The 24,798-nt window shown below is 46.2% G+C and overlaps 1 protein-coding gene across 17 annotated transcripts in view; it reads left to right on the top strand.

The window, feature by feature from the left end:
• The window catches only part of Dysf (dysferlin), a 207,897-nt gene that overhangs the window by 62,679 nt on the left and 120,420 nt on the right, over positions 1 to 24,798 (top strand). For 9 of the 17 annotated variants that reach the window (XM_077791802.1, XM_026405158.2, XM_026405147.2 and 6 more), the window contains 8 exons: positions 263 to 293; positions 1,017 to 1,132; positions 2,301 to 2,427; positions 5,073 to 5,176; positions 11,690 to 11,758; positions 11,937 to 11,980; positions 15,379 to 15,461; positions 24,458 to 24,499. In XM_077791802.1, coding sequence (XP_077647928.1) covers positions 263 to 293; positions 1,017 to 1,132; positions 2,301 to 2,427; positions 5,073 to 5,176; positions 11,690 to 11,758; positions 11,937 to 11,980; positions 15,379 to 15,461; positions 24,458 to 24,499 — 616 coding nt within the window. The remainder of the gene's footprint in view (positions 1 to 262; positions 294 to 1,016; positions 1,133 to 2,300; positions 2,428 to 5,072; positions 5,177 to 11,689; positions 11,759 to 11,936; positions 11,981 to 15,378; positions 15,462 to 24,457; positions 24,500 to 24,798) is intronic. The other 8 variants (XM_026405156.2, XM_026405160.2, XM_026405149.2 and 5 more) reach the window with 1 other exon arrangement.

Consider the following 24,798-nt stretch of genomic DNA (forward strand, 5'->3'; position numbering starts at 1 on the left):
AAAAGAAACAAATCAAACCCATGCAAATCTACTGCCCCTCAGAGATAGCAAAGGTGCCATTTTGAATACTTCATTCTCTCTTTCTTTTGGGGGCATTAACATACTACCTAATTCTATAACAAATATATTCCATAGAGTGTCACGTGATGTTTTCCTTTGTCTCCAAAAGTTTTTAAAACAAGCCCTTTACTGGCTTCATCGAATGCACCATGCTGTAACGCTTCAGTGCCAAGAGTTTGACTTGTGTTTCCTTTGATTTCAGATGGACGTGGGCACCATTTACAGAGAGCCCCGTGAGTTCTCACCTCTTTGGTGTGTCCTTGCATGAGACTCTGGAGGCTGCTTGGGGACACTTGCTTGGGTGCTCACTCTCCCTCCCTGGGGGGTTTGGAATGGAGGCCAGGCTTTCTTGGAAAAGAAGGCAGGGGTGGCATCCTTCCTCCTCACAAAGCCTTCAGGCCCTCAGGAAGACACAATCCCCACCTGTGTCCCATGGCCCATTCAGGGATGATAAACCTGGAAGGTCCTGGGGACCGGGGTCACCTCAGATAGAGGCAGGTCATTTGGGTGATGAGTCCAGGGATTCTTGTCACTCTGATTTGGTCACTTTCTGAGGAGGTTAAAAATGGTTTAGCTTTGCCTCTTATAGAGGTTTCTGTTAATACTTCTGATCTACGTAGATGCTCAAAGTTGATTATTCTAGGCTTAAAAAACCAAATTTGAGACATTTATTTACTTGCCAACATCACCCAGGTGGACCATGTCATGATTATGAATAGCTACGTCTTCTCCTCAGGAAGAGACAGCCCTATTGAGTGACTGTGGCATGCCATGGAGAGCCATCTTTGGTCATCCTGGTGTTAGAGCTCTTGGTTTCTCAGCCCAAGGGATTCTAGGGTTTGGTTCTTTCCTTTCTGCCATGGCTGTGCCCTTTATCTCACTGTATTCGATCCATCCTGGGCTCCTGGACCAAGTTGCAGACTTGGGTCTTCCCGTTCTTGATCATTCTCTTTTAGGTCACGCCTATCTCAGGAAGTGGCTGCTCCTCTCGGACCCTGACGATTTCTCTGCTGGGGCCAGAGGCTACCTGAAAGCCAGCCTTTGTGTGCTGGGGCCTGGAGATGAAGCTCCTGTGAGTACCTTTCCCTGGGTCTTCCTCACAGCCCTTCACATATTGCTTGGTGGTGGAAGCACCCAACGAAAATCCTGAAGCTTAATTTTTTTTCCTGATTTAAAAGAATGCATGATAATTATGAGAACTGTAGAACATGTAGAAAAGTATAAATAAAAAGGACTCACTCATAAGTCTACCACTTGGAGAGAGCCATTATCAATATCTTCTCACCTGCTTTTCTCAAAAACACGTGTGTATTTTTCTTTTTGCAAAGGGAGATCGTTCTCTCCATGATATTGCAACCTGAATGTTGTTGCCTCAGATTATATCATTATCATGTGGATGTCATAATAGGTGAAGTTCTAAATCAAAGGAGGAAGTGAGGGAGAAAAGTGTGGCAGTCCCCTTGAGGAACCAGGAAGAGAAGGGAGCAACCGCAAATTCAGGCTTCAGGTGTCTGAGGTCCAGAAAGCTGGGCATGCAGCCTAGAGAGGAAAAATATAATAAAGTTAGTTTAGTGATAAATTTTTAGTATAATTTTTGATACCAGTATAAAAGTGAATTCTGTAAATAATGATATGGGTGTGTTTAAGGGAAGAAAGAATTTTTTTTGGGCTCTGGTTTGTCTTTAGAACCCTGAAAGGGGTCCACAGGAGGACCCCTGGGCAGTTCCTGGGTGGTAATGATTTATGTTTGGGGCAGGTGGGCAAAGCATGTTTCCTCCATATTGCAGAATAAAGCCCTGCTTCCTGGAAAAAAAAAATGAGAAGAGCATTCAGAGCTGGGAGGTGTCAGCACCCTGTGTATTTGGCAGTGTTGTGGCAGAAAAAATGGGCAGAGCAGCTGGGCGCAGTGGTGCACACCTGTAATCCCAGCAGCTCCGGAGGCTGAGGCAGGAGCATCGAGAGTTCAAAGGCAGCCTCAGCAACTTAGGGAGGCACTAAGCAACTCAGCGAGACCCATCTCTAATAAAATATAAAAAAGGGCTGGGGGATGTGGCTCTGTGGTTAAGTATTCCTGGGTTCCATCCCTGGTACCAAAAAAAAAAAAAAAAAGGAAAAATGTTCCAGAGCAAGTTGTCTTATGAGACACCGCCCTAAACATGGTAGGCTGAGCTCTTAGAAAAGGAAGGTCAAACACTGCACCCGAGAGCTCACAGAGGAATCATGTTTGGCTTGCTTTATAGCTGGAGAGAAAAGACCCCTCTGAAGACAAGGAGGACATCGAAGGCAATCTGCTCAGGCCGACTGGGGTGGCCCTTCGAGGAGCCCACTTCTGCCTGAAGGTCTTCAGAGCCGAGGACTTGCCTCAGAGTGAGTGTGGAGCAAACCCCTTCCCCATGGGTGGGCGCCTGCCACAGCGGTTGTGAGGACATCGCGAGGGTGGATCCCGGGAGGGACCGTGGTTGGCTCCCCGGGAGAGGAAAGTGCATCACCTTGGGAGTCCCTGGGGCACATTTTCATCCTTCCTCCCACCAGGCACCATCCCTTTGCCTCCTTCCTGCCTCCCTTTGGCCCGTCTTCCTCCTCAAGGGTCTGTTAGGGATCAGTGCTGGACAGCTGGCCCTCTACTCTGCTGCCTGGCCAATACCTTGAGCCTTTCTAGGTTTCCCAAGGTTTTTTTTTTTTTCCCCCCTGTGGTGCTGGGAATTGAACCCAGGACCTTGTGAACTCCAGGTAAGCCCTCTACCACTCACCCATACCTCCAGCCCAGCAATCAGGATTTAATGGAAAATAACACACGCTGCTGGAGTTAACCAGATGCCAGAATCTGGAGCTTAGCAGTGGCTGCTGGGCTCCATTCCGGTGTCCCCTGGCTCTTTAGCCACTCTGGAACCCATTTTTTGGGTTCTCATCAAGAAAGCAGCGCCATCTCAACACTGCCTGCTCCCAGGTCAGAGGTCAATGATGTGAGGACATCCTCGTTGGCAGAGCCTGGGCAGGAGCTGATGCTGGAGGGTTTGCAGGAGGCCTTCCTGGGACCATTTCTCTACAGATGAAGAATGCTGCTCCCCCCGTGGCTCTTCATCCCCCCATTACTTGGGGCTGTCCGTGTTCTAGCACAGAAAGTCCCACATTCCAGGAAACTGTTCAGTCCCTAGCAAACTGGGACCTTGGATCACCTGACTTGTGATCATCTCCCACATCCTCCCAGGAAGGCCAGCATGGCCGCTACCCCGATTCTCACAGTGGCTGGCCTGGTACTGGTCTCACCCTGTGTATTTAGTAAACCCTGGGGGAATCATACCAAATATTGGGGAGCCATGGGTACCAACCTCAGCTGCACAGTAGAATCACTGGAGCGGCTTAAAGAAAGTATAGTGCCTGCCCCCACCGCCACTCCCAGCCTTTCAGATTCACTTGGATTGGGGTAGGGCTCAAAGGCTTTTCCCATCAGGAGCCCATTGTGAGTCACTATTTCAGAGTGTGCATTAGCTTCATCAAGCCAGTCTTCTTCCCCAGCAGTCAGTGAGAACATCTGCAACTTGGGTCCTCATTGACATGTCTTGTATAAAGCTCTCTGAGGGTGTCTGCTTTGATGAGTGACATCCATAAATGAAATGGGTTCCTTCTGTGCAAGCTTACTTGGACCAAAACCACAGGGAGGAAGCCTTTGAATAAGGAATGGGAATTCAGTGGATATTAGAAGACCTGCTTAAAATCATTCTTTACTCATTGGCTGCAACTGTGTGGAAGAGAGATTAGCAAGCTTCCAGAAGGCAAGGCAAGGAAATGTTTGCTTTTCTTAAGGTGAAGGAGCTTTGTGTTGTATTTGCTGCAGTGTTGTTTAAACATAAATAAAAACAAAATAGATGAGTAAACAGAACATGATTATTTGCTAATCGCTGTGACCTGTTATTCATGTAAGCATTAGAGAGTGTATAATCTTTAACTGTTCCTCTCCTCACACTCGTTCATGGCCATGTAAAACATAATATATAAAATATACATATACATATGTATGTACATAACACATCTATCCATATATACATGTGCAAATAATCTGGCTAACTCAGTTAAATAATTTGGTTTGAAGTATCATAGATTAAAAACTCTTAAAAGATCCCACCACTTGGGAGCCTGAGACAGGAGGATCGTAAGTTCAAGGCTAACTTGGGCAGTTTAGAGAGACTTTGTCTCAAAATAAAACATAAAAGGGGCTGAGGATGTAGCACCACTGGGTTCAATCCTCAGTACTCCAAACACAACGAAGCCAGAATTGACTGATTGGCTAACCTTAGGTAAATTACTCTGCTAATGGAAATAAAGGACAATGTCAACCAGGTGTTGTGGCCTATACCTGTAATCCCAGGTACTTGGGAGGCTGAGAAGGTGGCGTGGGTGTTGGTGGCAGGTTCAAGGCCAACCTCAGTACTTGAGAGATTAAATGGGCTGGGGTGTAGCTCAGTGAGGGAGTGCTTGCCTAGCATGCGTGAGACCCTGGGTTTAATCCCCAGCATCAACAAAAACCAAACAGGAAGGGTCACCAACAATGGGGTATTATAAAAACTTCCAGTCCTTTTTTAGAATGCTTACTATCCTTGGTCATGTAGATCTCGAATCAATCAAGCAGACATTTAAAGACTTGCTCTGCAAACTTCTTTTTTAAGTTTTTTCTTTCTTTTTTTTTTTTTTTTGTGGCACTGGGGATTTGAACCCAAGGCTTCATACCCTACCACTGAGCTACACCCCCAGCCCAGAGACCTGCTCTGAAACCTCTTGATGCTGAGGGGACAGTGGACAAGGTGTCTGGGGCTGAGGAAGGAAGCAGTCCAGGGCTCTCAGGGGCTGTGGCTCTGCAGCAGTCCTCCCTCCTGGGAGCGCCTGGGCTGAGCCCCAGAGGATGGGGCCATAGTGTCTCACTCAGGTCGAGCCTGGGCTTCCTGGAGACGGGTGGAGCAGAGTTGGGGTTTGGCATGGGGGATAGCAGGTGGTGATTGGCTTGTCCTTCTGCCCAGTGGATGATGCTGTGATGGACAACGTGAAGCAGATCTTTGGCTTTGACAGTAACAAGAAGAACTTGGTGGACCCCTTTTTGGAAGTCAGCTTTGCAGGGAAAATGGTAAGGAATGAGGGAGGGGGAGGGCTCCTGGAGTGGGGAGAGGGCTGGGCATCCTGCAAACAGGTGTCAGAGAGAACAGGCCAAGGTGAGGTGCAGTGGAGTTGTGTGCATAGCGGGCACTGATCCTGGGAAGCACGCCCAGGTCTGGCTCTCTGGGCCTGCTGCCCACAAGAATGTGGACAGGTCTGCCTGGGGTGTCCAGCCAGACACCGAGGTGTGGATAGACCCAGAGAGGACAGATGGACAATGGATACCCTGGTGGAAAATTAAGCAATTGTTGTGGAAAGCAGATGTGAAGGCATATAGAGAGGGAAAGCTTTTTAAAGAAAAATGTGGAATGAGCCAGGGGTGGTACACACCCAGGAGGCTGAGGCGGGAGGATCACAAGTTCAAGGTCAACCTGGGCGACTTAGTGAGACCCTGTCTCAAAATAAAATAAATAAAAAGGGGTTCAGGGATGTAGCTGAGTGGTAAAGTGTTCACTTAGCCCTTGTAAGGCCTGGGTCCAAAACATGATTATTCTTAACAGTTGTGGCAGGAGTCGGGCAGGGAAAGACCACTCTGGTGGGCACCCTAGGGATTCTTCACTGCCCAGGGCTAAGGCAGTTACACCTGTCCCCGTCAATTTCTTCCCCTGCCCTTCTCTACACACAGGCAGGTGCCTCCCAGTGTCTATGTCCACTCTGGGCTGCTCCCGGGCTTCAGCCGTTGCCTCTGCAGGGGGCACTCTCACAGGTCTCTTTAGCTCTGATTCATCTTTCACCCTCAGCTCTGTTTCTGAACAGCTTTGACTCAGGAGTCATTTTCTCTGCCACCTGCTGCCCCACGTCCGGGAGCCTCCATCTTAACCGGGTATCACCACCCAAGGCAGAACTTGAACATGTGGGCCTGCCTGGACTCCTCCCTCTTCTCTCTCCATCTACAGTAAACATGCCATCTCTAACTCTTGACCTCCAGAGTTGACCTCAAAGGACCCAGCCTTTCCCTGCGTCCCCAGAGCCACTGCCACCTCTTCCCAGGACCACACGACCGTGTTCCCCTGCTGCCGTTTTTCCTCACCATGATCTTGACCCTTTGGAGACCCTGGCCACTTGTCCAAGTTCTGGATTTCTCTGATTGTTTCTTGCAGGTGTGGCTTAACTTGCTCTGCTGGCTCCTGTACTTTCCGTAAACTGAAAGTTAGGTCTGCAGACTCCATTAGATTCAGATGATGTATTGTTGTCAAGAATTCGTCATAGACGATGCTCTAAATGTCATGTTGCAGCATGTCAGGAAGCAGCGATGTCAGGCATCAGTGTCATGGGTGATGACACCTTGGACGCTCCATTAAGGGGGTGCCTCTGGATCTCCCCCTTGTAAAAGTCAGTGTCCTCCTGTGTAATTCCAGCACTCCGCAGGCCATAGCCTGGGCTCTGTGAAGGTATCCTATTTCTGATTGTATTCAATGAGTAAATCATTTCCTTGGGGTTGCAGAATGATGATTTTCATTATCATTCCATCTCTCTTTATTAGTTGGCATTTCTCTGTGGAGAAAAGCTTTGATCCCCTTGCCCCTTTGACTATTACAAGGGACCACATTAATTTTATTAATTCAACGTGTTGGAATCTGTCATTGTTGGCTTGACTTACACATTATCCTGAAATTGACTATTTCGAGCCCTTCCATTGGTTCTTCATCCCCAGAGCTAATGCAGAGTCTCAATGAAAACGTCTTGGGTCCCGTGACTCAGGCTTTAAGCTCCTTCACATGCCCCTGGCAGATCTTTACTCTGGTGCAGGTTTTGGTTTTTGGTTTGGGGTCTGCACCTGACACCCTGGACCTAACCTCAGGAAGGGCTGGGACAGGATGCCCTTGTGGCCTCTTCTCTCCGCTCTCAATCACCTCCTCATGGACTCTCCCTGCTCTGCTCTGCAGGGAGGAGACAGGAAGCTATGGCTAGGTAGCTTTCGCTCCAAGGACTAGGATCAGTGTTTTCCACTGACAGGTGGAGAAGGTCATGCCAACCGGGAAAATGGTCTTTATTCCATGTTCCCCCATGATAGGGTGCTTCCATGGTGTGACACCCAAGACCAACTTCAATGGCCTGCTTTCCTTAGAGCCACATCTCAGGAGCTCCTGCTGCTCCCGGGTCTTTTCCAGTCCCACTCCATCTCCCCTGGCCTTTTTTTTTCTCTTGATATCAGGGATTGAACCCAAGGGTATTCCACCACTGAGCCACATTCCCAGCCCCTTTTAAAAAAATATTTTATTTAGAGACAGGTCTTGCTGAGTTGCTTGGGGCCTCACTAAGTTGCTGAGGCTGGCTTTGAACTCGTGATCCTCAGCTTCTCAAGCCACTGGGATTACAGGTGTGCACCACCGCACCCAGCTCCTGGGGCCTTTTGACCCTGGGAGTTTTTCTGGCAAGGTGCAGATGGCCAGGGGAGGTGAGCAGGGGCGGGGCCTGGCTGAGGCCCAGGATTGTATGAAGCCCAGGGCAGCTGGGCTTAAGCAAGAAGCTGCAGCCCATGGTCTTTCTCAAAAGGGTGGTGGGAGTTGAAGAATGAGTTTATAAGGAAGGGGCCCCTGAAATCTCTCCCTTGATAGTGTCAGCCTGGTCAGCCTCCTCTGTGGTCCTTGATCTTTGTGGCCTCTTCTCTCTGCTCTCAGTCATCTCCTTGTGGACTCTCTCTGCTCTACTCATCCCTCTGATGATCTCATTGCATCCTAATCTGCCAAGTGCTAGGGTTTCCTCCTCTGGTTTTATCCATCTCTGCCTGGACATCTTTGCATTTCCTCTTATGGGCACAAGGTGGCACTATTACCCAAGATGTGAACGGTTCAGATTTGACCAAGTTACTAAGGGGGATGGTGTGGGGTGTGTGTGTGTGTGTGTGTGTGTGTGTGTGTGTGTGTGTGCGTGTGTGTGCATGTACTTCATATATGGGAAAAGGCAAGGGGAGGTACTTGTAGGGAAGGGGTGGAGGTTCAGAAATTTTTTTCTGAATTAAAAAATATAGCCCATTATTTATTAAAAAGAAGAGTTGAAAAAAAAATCAGAGAACAGGAAAATGAAGCAAAACCCACACCCAACCCATATTTTATTTCTGTGTCCCTCACCATCCCCGAGATAGCCATGTTTCACCTAGGATCTGCCTGTGTTTCTTTCTGGTATGTTTTCCTGTTGATTTTCCCTTCCCTTCTCCTCTTCCCCCAGCTGGATATTGGTTGCTGAGGTCCCGCAAGGTGCTGGCTCTGCCTCTTTCTTTCATCTTGTAGATGTGGCCTTTTTTTTTTTTTTTAAATATGTTTAGTACTACTTCATAATTTTTGCATAATTATGCCTTTTTTTTTGGTGATTTTACTTTAAATTGGTTCCCGAGCCCAGTGCTGTAGTGATGTCTGGTGCAGAAGGGCAGAGGTAGGTGGACTGGCCTTTGTCACACCCCCAGGCACACATCCCAGTGGCTCTTTCAGAGGGGGCCTCCAAGGGTTGAAGTGTTTGCTGTGGAAGAGGCTCTGGCCTCCCCAGGGTGAGGCTGAATGCCCTGAGTGCAAGAAGCGCAGTGCAGACAGGGCTGTCAGCTACGGTATTTTGAGAGTCCTTTCTTTTAAAAAACGGCATTAGGTAATACCTCTACGTAGGAACATTCCATCTCTTCTGTTACCTACCTATCATTTCCCTGTCTCTCTGTACCCATTCAACACTACTCATTTCCTCCTTGCAAAGGAAGCCTTTGTAGCTAGTTTCTTTTATATTATTTGAGTTTCATTATGCATATGGAAGTAAACATGACTGTAGATTTTTACCTTTTACTCTTCTAATATAAATGGCTGCACATTAGACTCATGGCTCTGCAGCTTGCTTTTTCTATATATTATTTCTAATAATATATATAGCTTGGACATCATTTCATGTCTGTGCATAGAGTGGTCCTCATTCTTTTTTAGAACTGCATAGTACTCTATTGGGTGAATGGACCATAATTTATTTAACCTGTCCTCTTTTGGATACCTGGGTTGTTCAGAATCCTTGCTAGTCCAAGCCATTCTGTGTTGAATAACCTCACATGTATGTCATTCTTCCCATGTACAAGCACTTCTGTGGGATAAATGTCTAGAGGTAGAATTGACAGGTCAAAGAAAATATGTACTTGTAATTTTGATAGGTAGTGGCCAATTGCCTCCTAGAAGTATCAAGCTATTTCATTTTCCTACCAGCAAAATGTGAGCGTGCAGTTTCCCAACAGTGGGTTGTCAGATTATAGAGAGTTTTATAATCCGATGATGAGAAATTGTATCTCATTGGTTTTATTTGTGGTTCTTCTATGATGAATGAGGTTGAACATCTTTTTAAAGATTTTTTAATTTGTTATACATTACAATAGACTGATATATATATATATAATGAGTTGATTATATACAATGGAGTATCATTTCTCATTCTTCTGGTTGTACATGATGTAGAATCCCACCAGTCGGATAGTTATGTATGTACATAGGGTAATAATGTCTGATTCTTTCTACTATCCTTTCTATCCCCATACCCCCTCCCCTCCCTTCACTCCCCTCTACCTAATCTGAAGGAAGTCTATTCTTCCCTAGCCCCTCCCCTCATTATGAATCCACATCTGCATAACAGAGAAAACATTCGGCTTTTGTTTTTGGGGATTGGCTTATTATTGGCATGATATTCTCCAGCTCCATTCATTTACCTGCAAATGCCATAATTTCATTCTTCTTTAAGATTGAGTAATATTCCATTGTGTGTGTGTGTGTGTCCACACACACACACACACATCCCACAACTTTTTAATCCATTCATCTGTTGAAGGCACCTAGGTTGGTTCCATAGTAAAATCAAGAATCAATAAATGGGATGGATTCCAACTAAAAAGCTTCTTCTCAGCAAAGGAAATAATCAATAACGTAAAGAGAGAGCCTACAGAATGGCAGAAAATCTTTACCACCTGCACCTCAGACAGAGCACTAATCTCCAGGATACATAAAGAACTCAAAAAACTTAACACCAGAAAAACAAATCACCCAATCAATAAATGGGCCAAGGTACTGAACAGACACTTCACAGAAGAAGAAATACAATCGATCAACACATAAATGAAAAAATGTTCACCATCTCTAGCAATCAGAGAAATGCAAATCAAAACTACTCTAAGATTCCATCTCACCCCAGTCAGAATGGCAATTATCAAGAATATAAGCAACAATAAATGTTGGTGAGGATGTGGGGAAAAGGCACACTCATACATTGCTGGTGGGACTGCAAATTGGTACAACCATTATGGAAAGCAGTGTGGAGAGTCCTCAGAAAACTTGGAATGGAACCACCATTTGACCCAACTACCCCACTCCTTGGTTTATTCCCAAAGGACTTACAATGAGCACACTACAGTGATGCAGTCACATCAACATTTATAGCAGCTCAATTCACAATAGCTAAACTATGAACATCTTTTAATGCTTCGCTGCCTGTGGTGTCTCCATTCCTGTGAACTGTTTCATTTCTTGCCCACTGTTCCACAGCTGCTCTCTCATCTTTCCCTCCTCCTCCCTCTCTTTGCTAACACAAGGCCCAAAGTCTGGCACCCATCCCTTCCCCCAGCCCCACACAGCCTTTGCTTGAGCTCGTTTTACAGCGGAGAGGAAGGTGGGGCAGGGGTTGGCACTGGGTGGATGAGGGATGGAGAAAAAGCCCTCACTCTGGGGATCTGAAGTCCCTGATCTAACTCAGATGCTCATTAAATGAGATAATGCACATAAAATGCAGTGCTTAGCACGCTACATGGTCTATAGGAAATGCTCTGAAAAGGCTTGCCGGTTATTTTTATGTGCAGAACATGCAAACCCACCAGGATCTACTTATTTGAAACTGAGTCTTTACCTGCTGTGTCTGTGTGTGGCTACAGCCTGGGGCTGGACAAAGGGCCTGGTGCTCCCCATAGACCATGTGAGCTACTCGTGTTAGGATTCTTGTTTGGGACAAGCCTTGTCTTTAGGGCAGGGCTGGTCCGAGACAGACTGTGACTTATAGGGTTTAGATCTTCACTGAATTTTGTTTCACTCTCAGATGCAGGTGCAGGGCCTTGGCCCCCTTCCTGTCCCTCCCCCACCTCTGATCTCCACTCCCTTCCAAAGTGGAGAGTCATGTGGTCTGATGGGCAAAGGGAGGAGGGGTGCCTTGGACTATGGAGGCCTCTGGGATTCAGGGACCCCACATTTAGGATCACATCCATAATGAGAGGTACAAAAGGAGAATTTCCAGCCAGAGGTATGAGTTCAGGGTGGAAGGACTGTGCCATTCAGGCAGCTCACCCAGCTCCAAGCTCTGGGTCGGACCTCCCACTGAACTTTGTCTATGTCTGAGTCCACTGCACCCGACCCCAAGACCCCAGAGTCTTAAGCCCAGGCCTAAGGGCAGTCAGTGTGGCGGAAAGTGGCCGCTGGCTGGGGTGGTCCCTGAGGGATCCCAGAGTCCCATGGAGCTCAGTGCCCCTGTCCTCTGTGTCTCCCAGCTCTGCAGCAAGATCCTGGAGAAGACGGCCAACCCCCAGTGGAACCAGCACGTCACGCTGCCCGCCATGGTGAGCCTCCATCTGCTGCCCACTGACCCTCCCCAGGAGGCCCTGGGGCCTGGGACTTGAGGAGGTCCAGGCCCCTGTCCTCTCCAGCCTCCTGCGGCTTCCTGGACTTCTGTGTGGGGGAGGGGATGTCACTGTCTTCAAAGGACTACTCTCAACACGCCTCTTTTTCCCTCCTCAGTTTCCCTCCATGTGTGAAAAAATGAGGATCCGTGTGGTGGACTGGTGAGCTCCAAGCCGGGGTTCTAGAGGGGGTCGCCCTGAGGGCCACGGAGGCCCTGGGTTGAGTGAAATGTGGTCTGCGCAGAGTGAGGGGGTGCAGGGCTGGTGGTTTGGGGACGCTGGCCCGCTGCTTGCCCACCATGTCTGTCCTGGTAGCAGATAAAGAGGGCACAGCCAGGGAGGCTGAGGGGGCTCCATCTCTGGGGACCGAGGGCTGGGAGGCTCCCTGGGGGAGGTGGGGCATCCATGACCTGGTGGGAGAGAGGGGTTTCATATGTCCATGGTGACAGCATTCCAGGGAGCAGAGGGTCGTCCACTGAGGCCTGGAAACCGAGGCTTCTGGGAGCATGGGCTATTGTCCACCAATGGGGTGGAACAGGACAGTTTCCAGGATAGGGAATTGGGCCAGTGGCCTGAGCAGAGACAGCACTGCAGGTGTGGAGCAGGTGAGGACAAGAGCTCACGGGCATCTTAGAAAAATCTTAGTATCTCACACTCATTGAGCACCTGGCAAGCACTTCATGTGCACCATTTCCCCTGACCCTTGACTCAGTAATGGGGTCCTACTTCACGCGGCAGGGAATAGATTGGGAAAGACGGAGTGACCTGCTTGAGAGGACAGCGGGAACGTAGTAGAGGAGGTGAACCCCAGCCTGCATCTTTAACCACGAGGCCACACTGCCTCCTGCAATGTCAAGCCGATCCCTCTCACGCTTGAGGGGGACGTTCAGGGTCCACCTATGCAATCTTTAGGATACCAGGCTTTCCATAAAGAGAGCTGTCCTTTCTCTGCCCCCAAAAGTCTTGGCCGTGTGGTTCCCTGGCATGCTCTTCTTTGGTCCCAGGCCCATGACACCCCCAACCAGCAGGATAATGAGAGACCAGGGAAAAACCCCCAGGCCACAGAGCCATTAAAGTGTGTGCCAGTTCCCCAGGCCTAAAGAAAACAGCTTGTGAGAATTAGAGGGAAGGGAGCAACGGGGTGGTGGAGGTGGGGGGGGGGAACGAGGGAGAGGCCCCCGGGCTGTGACCGCGGGTATGTGCCGTGGGGAAGCGGTTTGGAGAGACCCACTTTACATCCCCAGAGCGATCCCTGCATTTCAGCTGGCGACGTGTGTGTTGTGCTGCCCGGGGCGGCTGGCGGTGCGTGCCTGGGCCGGTGTGTGCATGGGCTCGCGTGTGGATGCGGTTGTGCCCTGTGCCGTGGATGTGCTGGCCTGACTCCATCGGAGCCGTGTCAGAGGCATCGGCATACTGTACAATCCAAACACATTACCGAATCTGGTGGTTGCGTCTCTGGTTTGGGTTGAAGTGGCATTTTTATTGTGAGTCTATTTTCAGACTCGCTGTATTTTCCAAAAGCAACCCCAAGCCCCAAACCCCAACTCTTGGCCAGAAAGCATTCCTCTGTTACATGTTCCTGTCCCGAAAAGTGCTTTCTTCCCAGAAAACAGATAAACTTTTGTAATTACCTGAATCCTGGAAATATGATACAGTCCATATGGCCTTTTCTCTGAAACTTGATCTTCCTTTCAATTCTTTAAAAATTCCTTTTTTTTTCATTAAAATAAAAAAAAAATGTCCCCAAAGCCACTCCCCACCACCATAAAAACAACCTCTCTCCTCCCATTCTCCTTCCTTCCTCGCCTGATTCAGAAAATCCAACTCAGAGGTCAGAAACCCAGTTCTTTTTCACGAGCTGGTATTTTTTGGGGCTGGGCAGGACAGCAGTTCAAGGATGCCATCCACTGTCAGGTATCTGTATCAATAATCTCAAGGAAATTCTCCTTTTCCAGTTCTTGCTCATGTCCCTCACCAGAACAATGATGTAGATTTGTGCTGACAGGTCACCCTTCCTCACGCAGCCCCTTTGTCCTGATGGAAAAATTTCAAAATGGGAGTTGAATCACCTTCCTGAGAAATATGAAGAGGAAGAAAGGGATCAGCAGAAATTGCTATCTCATGGGGATTTAAAAAGAAGAATAAAACCACCAGGCTCAGGTGTCTTTTGTAATGGAGCTGGGATGTACCCTCTCCAGATGCCACCCACGGCCAAACTTCACCTAGCAAGGAAAGAGGGCATCCTGGACCTTGAGTAGAAGAGGGATTGAAGGTGCACCAGAGAAACTTCCTGAAGGTCATACATAGGTCTTGCTCAGCCCAGTGTTTCTCAACCTCAGCAGATTGATCTTTGGGGCCGATAGTCCTTCACGATGGAGGTTGTTCAGTTTGCTGTAGGTTGACTAGGAACATCCCTGGCTTTACCCTGTAGGTGCTGGGAAGCACCCGCTTCTCACTCCAAAACTTAGCCAAATGTTCTCTGCGGGATCAAAACGACTAGGTTTAGAATCTCAAGTTCAACCTGCTAAGGAAGCAGCAAGTGGCTACAACCAACTTGGTTTCCATGTCAGGAGTGTCAGGCCCCAATTCAAATATTGGCCATCTCTGGAAATGAATTAACTTTTTAAACCTCAGTATCCTTAGCCTGAAGTCGAGGCTAATTGTAGTACCTACCTAATGGGGCAGATGTGAGGATTAAGTGAGCTAGATCACATGACGGGTTGAGCACCGTGCTTGGCTTAGTAGTGGCTGAGTAAGGCTTAAATGTTAGCTGTTATTTTTATTGTTATCAAGGGAGGCGGGCATAGGGTTCAGGAGAGTCTGCACAGGAGGTCGCTGGCTAATGGGGTGATCAGTCACTCTCCTACCCACAGTCCTCTACGCTGCGTGGGAAGCATGACTGGCTCCTTCCTTGCCAAGGAGCCATGTGAGCCACAGCAGGAGCACCAGAGCAGGCATCAGGACACCAGGCCTGGCTCTGCTCCTCCTTGTCAGGCTGACCTTGGGGAAGTACCTGCACAGCTCCAAGCCTGGGTCCTGGTTATACAACAGACATGAAGATGAAAGTACTTGTTTCTTAGGGCTGTTGCAAACTCCTGGAAAGTAAAGATCAAAAGTACTTGGTCACATGGAAAGTCACACACAAAAGGGAACCATGCATTGGCACTGGCTAATTCAAGATGGTGGCCTTGGAGTTAGTTTTTCCTGGTCTTCTCCTTGAACTTGTTATTTCTTTAGCTGCTGAAGTCTCAGCTCTGTCTGGGAATTTGCTCTTGAGCAGCCTCCTGATGGCTTACCCTCCCTGCCTCCCGCCTCCTCCCTGTCAACCTGAGGGGTCCAGGCTGCTGGCTGAGCTGGTTGGCTGATGAGATACCAATGGTTGGCAAGACAGACTCGTTCCCTCTAGGGGCAGCTGGAGTAAGCTTTCCGTCCAATCTCTTCTTCCTTGGGATTACCAGGTCTCACCAACATACCTGGTGTGAAGACTGGGACTCCCCACATGTAGACAGTGGTCTAGATCCTCCTCCTGTGCTCAGGTTCTCTCTGTCCCCTTGTTCTAGGGACCGCCTTACTCACAATGATATCGTGGCCACCACCTACCTGAGTATGTCGAAAATCTCTGCCCCTGGAGGAGAGATAGAAGGTAAGTTCCACCTGCGTTCAGTTCTCTGACCCCGCAGGCTCTTTCCGTCTCACCTCTGAGTTGGAGAGTTTGCAGAAAAGGGAGGATTATAAGGTCTTTGTTATCCATTTTCCATGGAGTAGGGCTCTGGCCAGTGAGAGAGAAGCCCCGGAGACACTCCTCAGGATGCTCCACAGTTGAATGGTAGAATGTATCACTGAGTGCTACAATGAGGGTAATCTCTTGGTAGATGACTGTGCATAGCAGTTTCTATTTTGTAATGGCTTGTATGAGTCTTTTGAAAAGTAACCTATTGTTATTTTATAAAATTTTAAATAAAAAGATAACCTGAAAAAAAGTCTATAAGACCTTTGTGTGAAATTACATGTTAATTACCCCCCGGTCATATATGTGGTAAATAAATCTTCTACCGCAGGCAAGAACTATTAGTATTCTGGGATCTTTCTGTGTTTATCTCTGTGTGTGTGTGTGTGTGTGTGTGTGTGTGTGTTTGTGTGTGTGTACATACATAAAGGAATATAAACGTATATATTAAAAGTTAAATTGTTTTGAAAATTGCCTTTTGTCACTTGACAATACAATGTAGATGTCTTTTCATGTGATTAAATGCTTTTCTACAACCGTTTTAAGGAAACAAACATTTCATTGTGTGAATGTACCGTAATTTACACACACTAGTAAATGTTGAATATTTAACTGTTTTCTAATTTTTCTACATTATGAACAACTGGCTTTCAATGACTATTTTTGTAGCTGAATATCTGTGCAGTTCATGAGTTTTCTTTTGGATGACTATCTAGTAGCGGAATTGCTGCATCAGAGGATTTTAACATTTTTAAGGTTTTTTTTTGTCTGTATCCACATTGTCCTTTAAAAAATCTGGACTAATCTATAATCCAGTTACTCCCATAAGCTTTTTCTGTTGCATCCACATGAATGCAAGGTAAAATAATAATGTCATAAAGATCTTTGTTAATTTATTGGCTGAAAATAGTATCCGATTGTTGCCTTAATGTTCATTTCACTGATAGCTGGTGAAATGGATCAGTGTAAATTTAAAAAGACTAAAATTTATATGTGATATATATTTATATACTTTATGGCTATTCTGCTAAAAATGCATATTTTTGGTCCATATTTATGATGGTACACTGTCTTTTTCTCATTGTTTTGTAAGAGTTCTATATGTATACGGATGTTTATTCTCCCCTGTCATACATGTGGTAAATAATTCTGGTCAGCTTTATTTTACCAACTAATATTTCTTGACCTACAGCAATTTAAATTTTTCTATAGCCAAATCTGCTAATCTTTTTCTTAGTGAATAAGGCAGGACTCTAACATTTTTTTTTCAAAATTGTTTTTTGGTGATATACCAATACTACATTTTAAATAATTTTTCTCTACAGTGTTAAATGCTATCTTTATCACCTACTAAATTCCTAAATGTGTTCTTGGGCCTCTTTCTCGATTTTCTATTATCTTCATTTGGTATGTCTGTGTATTACTTCTTTGGTTTTGGTATCTGGGTTATGCTGGCTCTGTAAAATTAATTGGAAAGATTTTAAAGTCTTCTCTAACATCTGGAACAGTTTATATAACATAAGAATATAGTCTTTTGAGGGTTTGAAATAATTCACCCATAAAACCATATGGGCTGGGTGCCCTTTTAGAGTGGGTGTAGTAATAGCTCTTTTAAGCTTTTCAATTTCTCTTGTGATGATTGTTATTTTTAGTTTGTTGCTTTTACTCTAGTCAAGTTTGAGAGTTTACCTTTTTCTAGGAAAACATCATTACTTTAAATCCATTCCCATACTCTTGTGCAGAGCAACCTTTTATATGTAAACAGTTCTTTCTACCTGTGGTATTTTCATTTTTCTCGTTTCTATTGTGTTGGAGTTTTTTCTTGATGAGTCTTACTAGTTTTTTTTTTTGAACTTTATCAGCTTTTGTCAATTTTATCCTGTTTAACTCTTGAGACTGATTTCACTGTTTCCTTTTTAAACTTTCTAATTTCATCCATTTGTCTTTAATGAGTTCAATAGTTGAAGTCTTGTTTCTGCCTTATATATCGTGCTTAAAAGGTCTTCACCAAACCAAGGTTATATTGAACTGCTTTTAATTTTAAGTCTTTATACTTGAGTGCTCCATTCTGAATTTGTTTCAGTGTACTTTCTGAGACCAGTGTGATTTCATTCCTGTGTAGGTGGTGTACATATTTTTTTTTTTTCAGAGGAGATGTTTTTTGTAGGAATTTATCTCTTTCTCATAGTTTAGAAAATAACAGTCACACCATGCTTCATGACTGGGGTGATCTGACAAGTGCTTTGCTTATTGATTTAATTGTCCCAACGTCACAGAGTGTACTTATACCCACCAAGAAGGCCATGGGGTCATCAGCCATACAATCTTAGGGGACCACTGTGTCAACTTGGTCCTTCGTGTACTGGAATGTCTCATGGGTCACTTACGGTACTTAGGTCCATCTAGGTGCAGGACTGGTTTCATTATTTATTTTTCCTGAGACATGTAAATTCTTAAATATGAGTTGAGGGATATATTATTTTTTAATTCTAACATCATTTCTGGGGCTGCTGAGGGCAGGGTGGGGCAGGAGGGAGCTGCCACTCTGCAGCTGGCCAGCTTGGGGTCACCTTAGGCTGGCTAGGCTTCTTTGTAGCTGAGGGACTTGCTCCAGTTTCCTCTCTGTAAAATGAGGCTCTTACGAATTCTAACCTAAGGTTGTGGGAAGGATCCAGTGAGATTACAATGGGAAAGTTCTTACAGTACCTGGTACAGAATAAACCCTAAAGTCACACTAGCTATCATTCTGCTTGACTTTTCACATCACTCATCTAATGTACTTTTCTGCATCAATTCTGCTTTCTCGGCTTTCCATGTGGCCTTAAAAGGAACTATTTATTATACACTCTTTTTTGACAGACTTTCTCTTCCCTCTGTCTTTATATATTTTTCCTTTTCTTCTTTACTGCTGTCTGTCCTCTCCCATAAGTTTTGCTGTGTCCACGAAGGGTGCCTCTTGTTCACTATTGAGGATCCCAAACCATTTCCCAAAACATTCAGATGGAGGCTCTCCTGAATCTTACGGGTGCTGTTTCCCCGTGGTGGTGGGACTCTGTCATTCCCCTCCTGCTTTATTCACTCTCGAGCCACGATCAGCTCAACACGGGGGTCCTTGCCCCGACAGGGTGCAGGTCTGTCTGTCCGTCTGCACAGATCCTTAGCGGCAGGACAGGCTCATGTGCTTAGTTCCTGGAAGACAGTAACCAGTGCTCTTGAAGTCAGTGCCTTCTCCAATCCCTTTTTCCAGGTTCTCTGAAACAGTTTTCAGACAAACCTTTTAAATATAGGAAATTTCAAACACATCCTAGAGAATTATACAACAAACTCCCAGCTACCCTCGCTCAGCTTCAACGTCTAGCGACTCTCTGCCTTTCTGAGTTCACCCTTGATACAGTGCATTGGTGGAATTCATAAAAACAACCTTCTAGAAGGAGCTGCTAAGGACTCCTGCCCCAGCTGCTCCCCTCCTGACTGGGAGAACTGCCTGTTGCAGGAGGAGGTCCCCTTCATCAGGCTCCTACAGAGGGCTGTCTGGCACGTGCTGGCAGAAGGACCTGAGGCTGGGACACTGCATCATGGGGTGGTGCAGGGGTGTTCTGGCTTCCTCCCAGGTCACAACTCTTGGAATGGGAGGAGGTTGTTCTCTGGTTTTCTGACGGCTACTGTCCCTCTCTGAATCCTGGGACAGATCCCGGTAGAGGCCAACATGACTTTTCTGACTATTTTCCAACAGCTGCTGCTCCACGAGGCTGACAGCATCCACCTGCTGGAGTGGATCAGTCCTCATTTCTGATGGAGATGTTGGCCTTCACCATTTTTTGTGTGTCATTGTGATTATTTTTTTTAAATTAGTGCATTATAGTTGTACATAATATTGGGGTTCATTTTGACATAATATATATAAGTATGGGCTATAATTTGCTCCAATTCTGTCCCAGGTAATTCCTCTTCCCCTCTCCTTCTCACCTCCTGTGCCCTTTTCCTCTACTCTACTGGTCTTTCTTCTCGTTACTTATAATTTATTAAAAATTAATGCATCATAGATAGATATATGTACATAGAGCATTCTCATCAGATTCATTTCATGGTCTCTCCCCTCTCCTGTCCCTCCTCTCTCCCTGACTCAGTTTCTTTCCTCTACTCCGCTGATCTCTCCTCTGTTTTCTTGGGATTCCCTCCCTCCTTTTCCCCTCCTATTTTGGTCTAGCTTCCACATAGGAGAGAAAATATTTGATCCTTGACTTTCTGATTCTGGCTCATTTCACTTAGCCCAAGTCCCATCCATTTACCAGCAAATGACATAATATCATTCTTCTTTCTGGCTGAGTAAACTGCATTGTGTGTGTGTGTGTGTGAGTGTGTGTGTATCTCACGTTTCCTTAGTCCATTCATGTATCGATGGGTACCTACGTTGGTTCCATAGCTTAACTATTGTGAATTGTGCTGCTCTAAACAGTGATGGGGCTGTGTCCCTGTAGTACGCTGATTTTAGATCTTCTGGATAAATATCAAGGAGTGGGATTGCTGGGTCATGTGGTAGTTCTATTCCTTGTCAATGGAGGAATCTCCAAACTGCTTTCCAGAGCGGTTGTACTAATTTGCAGTCTCATGAACAATGTACCAGTGGGCCTTTCCCCTCCCCTCATCCTCACTGGCATGGATTATTATTTGTATGTTAGATAATTGCCATTCCGACTGGAGTGAAATGAAATCTTAGTGTACTTTTGATTTGCATTTCCCTGATTGCTAGAGATGTTGAACATTCTCTCAGATATTTGTTGGCCATTTGTGTTTCTTATTTGAGAAGTATCTCTTTAGTTCTTTTGCCAGTTCATTAATTAGGTATTTGTTTTTGCTGTTAAAAATTTTTTGAGTTCTACCAAAAGCATTATACAGATCCAATTCGATCCTCATCAAAATACCAACGACAGAACTAGAAAAAAACAGTTCCAAAATTCATCTGGAGAATGAGAGACCCAGAATAGCCAAAGCAATCCCGAGCAAGAAGTGAAGCTGGAGGCACCACAATCTGGGACCTCAAATTATACTGCAGAGCGACAGTAACAAATACAGCATGGTCTCGGCACCAAAACAGACGTGAAGTCCAATGGAATAGAATAGAAGACATGAGACACATCCACATAGATACAGTCACTGATACTCAAAAAAAGTGGTAAAAACATATTTTGGAGAAAAGATAGCCTTTTAAACAAATGGTGCTGAGAAAACTAATATCCAGTAGTAGAGTAGTAAAACTTGATCCTTGTCTCTTACCCTGCACAAATCAACTCAAATTGAATCAAAGACCTAAGAGTCACATCATAAACTCTGCATGCTAGAAGAAAACACAATAGGCTCAACACTCCAACATATTGGCACAGGCCCTGAATTCCTTAACAAGACTCCTAAAGTCCAAGAAATAAAACCAAGAATCAATAAGTGGGATGGCATCAAATTAAAAAGCTCCTGCACAGCAAAGGGAAATATTAAGATGTGAAGAGAGAGTTTACAGAATGGGAGTAGATCTTTGCCACCTGCTCCTTAGACAAGGGATTAATATTCAGAATACATAAAGAACCCTAAAAACTTGACATCTGGACTGTTTTAATGGGAAGGCAAGAAAGGTGTTTATGTGGCCACTAGATGGCGCTCATGTCACAGGCAACCCAGTGTGCTTCAGGGAGGTTTCCAAGAGCAAGACCATCTCCTCCCAGATGATTCTGGAAATAAAGGAGAATCTTTTTTTTTTTTTTTTTTTTTTTTGCAACCAGCCAACTGGATTTTAAATATATAGTTAAATAGCTTGATCTATGTGACAATAAAAGAGTTAAACTGATTTGTTGAACTGGGCTATTCTTGGGACTGCTCAGTTTCTAAGATGTCCCTTCCCGGAGGTGGCTTTCTTTCTGAGGCTCGAGCTTCTCTCTAGTCCTGAAGCTTAGCACTTGCCTGGTTTCCTGTTCAGCTTCTTGGCTTGTCCCCTGACCCCCTCAGAACATGGCCTTCCCACTGGCTGGGGATGTGGCTCAAGTGGTAGGGCGCTCGCCTGGCATGCGTGAGGCACTGGGTTCGATCCTCAGCACCACATAAAAATAAAAGAAAGATATTGTGTCCACCTAAAGCTAAAAAATAAATACTAAAAAAAGAACACGTCCTTCCCACTTTCTCTTTAGTTCTTTTGTACTATTTCTCTCCTCCTCACGGGGTTCTAGCCCATCTGGGTGATTCACCACACTTGATTTCCTTACAGCTTTCAAAACCCAAACCAAACTGAACTCTAAAAGCTTCTTCTCCACATCCCCCCCACTTCATGTTTCCCCAGATGATTCGGTTCAGTTAGGAGTTTTTGTTTTTGTATTCCTGTTTTTATTCCCAGTGAGGACAGGACCGAACACTAACCTCTTAAGCACTTCTGCCCATGAGTTTGCCTGGACACACCAAAGTATTCCTTGGACCCTGTGCACCAAGGAAAAATTTCTTTTTCTTTTTTTTTTTTTTCAAAAGGAGTGCTTTCCTTAGACGCAGCAGTTCTTTCGAAAGGTCACAGTCACGTGAGACCGGTGAAACCTACACGGAGTTCTTGATAACTTTACACATGAGAGAATCATGCTGTATAAATAGCACTCGTATCCTACAGTTTTTTCCATGGCTAAGAAACCCCAAGTTAGTTTCTTCTTGTCTTTGGAACGTAGATGATGATGATTTCCCAGCAGTTTTTGGTTTCTCCTCTTGCCTGGCTCAGGCGAGTGTCAGGCAGCCAAATGCCATGGGCTTGGGGGTGTGCCGAGAGGCGGAGGGAACTGGCAGGCCGGCTGCAGGTAATGGCCTCGACTTCTCCAGGGAACATGTGTGTCCCTTGGGACTGTCTGCAGGGCTGTGGCTTTCAGGGCTTGTGGTTCATTGGGCAGGGAGGGATGCTCTGTCTTTTTCAGTTTCCCCCAGGTGAGGGAGTTGGGCTTTGCTGCTGAGGCCACAAAACTGGGAGTATTCATCTGTGCTATGGGACTTCCAGGTCCTAGTTCCCTAGGATCAGAGAAAACACACCAAAACACTTGTGTTTTGGCAGAAGGATGATGAGGACTAAATAGAAGCTTTGTCTTGGGCGGGCTCTCCGGCCACCCTGCCCTTGACTTTATGAGCTGTCTGCAGACACAGGGGAGAAAACCTGGGATGAGTTGTACCACCCAGAGACCTGTGACCTGCCCTCAAGTTAGGAATCCCTGGTCTCAGATGTCAGCAGGGCTATGTCTTGTTACATACTCCCAGTGCCTAGCATGGTGCCTGATTAGCCTTGCTGAATGAACAAATGGATGAATGAAAAGGAGTGCTTAGTCCACCTGGCCACCAGAGGCATGTGTAGGTCAGGTGGCTTGTAGAATTTGGGGGACATCTGTGTCTGGCTGGGTACCAGTTTGCAAGCCAGTCTGTGGGTGGGAAACCAAGTTTACCTCTGCAAGAAGCACCTGGGGATTGGAAATATGACCTTGGCCTCATCAGCCTGAGATAACTGGCTGGGTCTGTTCATAATCATTTGCAACCAGCTTAAAGTGGAATCTGTTTCCTTCCGGGGGGCCCCTGGCCACTATCCTTCTTGGACCGTAGCTGTACCCGAGTAGGTCAACTTGCCGAGGTCACCTTGCTCCCCTGTGGCCAGAGGCCTGGCTCTCTCACTAATGAAAGCTGATTCCTGTGGCTATTCAAAGGACCATGAACTTGGATTTTCTGCCAGCGGGCATTTGAAGCTGAGACCTGGCCATGGAGGGACTGGACTCACCCTCCTCCCTGTGCCTCTGGCCTCACTTGGTTAGCCCTGTCCTCTTTTCTGGGCATCCACATTCCTCTCCTCTCCTTTCTTTCTCTGTCTGCTCATTCACAACATTTTGCTTAACCCTTGAATCTATAGGAAAAAGCAACAGTTTTTTTTTTTTTTGGAGAAGAGTAATTGGTAAAGGTGAGCAATGCCTGAAAATCATCCCCAAGTTCACTAACATGTCCCTAGGCTTGATCATGACCTCAGACTGGTAATTACAGCTTTGCTGATTGGAGAAGGGGAAAAATAAGAAGAAAAGAAAAGGAATATCAGAGTATAGGAAAGGGCAGAAATTAAGGAGAGTCAGTGGTGGAAGAAGACTGAGGCTGCTCATTCCCCTGGGGTATCTCATACCTGCCCAGAAATGAGTGATGGATAGATACCAAGAGCCAAAGCATTTCCTTCCTTGCTTCTATTTCTAGAATCAGTTACCAACATTTATGGGCACACCAAAGTGTGCAGAGCCTTCAGCTAGTGAACAGCATCTGTCACCAGGTTTTCTTGGAAGCAGTAGGTGCTAGAAGCCAGATCCCCAGGCTCCACTGTTGTGAAAACGCAACTCTTATCTTCAGTGGCAATACTGGAAGTGACCACTAGGTGGAGATGTTGTGCCTTAAAACACCACTGCTTGGCCAGCTGGTCCCTAGTGTTAACCTGCCTGTTGGGTTTGGAGTCCTGGGTGTGCCTTGCCGCCTCACTCTGATCCCTTCATGTTTCCCTTGCTCTTTCTTTATGTCAGTACTAGATGTTTCTCACTCATCTGGCTATAATATAGAAAAGCATATTTTATTATTAAAGTAAAAATATTATTTCTTGAATACATTGAATCATGCTGAACATATTAATCATGTTTTGGGTCCACTTTTCCGAGGGCTTACTGTGGTCCTAGGGGCTATGTCTGACTGGGGTGGGGCTGGTGATGGCTTAGTCTGTGACAAACTCCTGGCTGGGCTCGGCTGGAGCCTGGGGCCACGTCTGTTTCTCACTTAGGAGCTGTCTTTCCACCTGTCTGCCGTCTGTCCATCCACGTGCCTGTTCATGTAACCATTCCTTCACTCAGCCGTGCCCATCCTAACCCCTTTTCCATTTCTTTATGCTTCAGAGGAGCCTGCAGGTGTGGTCAAGCCTCCGCGAGCCACAGACCGTATGTTGCTGTCACCTAGGGGACCACAAGGGCTTGGGGTCTTGGGTGTCTTTTTGCTGGAGGGGTGAGGGTGTTGGAGACTGGGGAATTCTCTGATTTGCATGAGATGGGGTTGGGGGTCTGGAGCTTATCACAGGTGATTACCTCTCACCTCGGGTTGAACATGTAAATTGCTTGGAATGTCTTAAAAGTAATTTCTTCCCACCCTCCCAGACCCCTTCCTACTACTACGGGGCTGGGGCTGGGGCTGGCAGTGAGGGGTTAGGGCAGGCATGGGGCTTCAGTGGTCCAGGTGGAGT

Source organism: Urocitellus parryii, chromosome 12 (genome assembly GCF_045843805.1).
Source record: "Urocitellus parryii isolate mUroPar1 chromosome 12, mUroPar1.hap1, whole genome shotgun sequence".
In the NCBI taxonomy this organism is placed as follows: domain Eukaryota; kingdom Metazoa; phylum Chordata; class Mammalia; order Rodentia; family Sciuridae; genus Urocitellus; species Urocitellus parryii.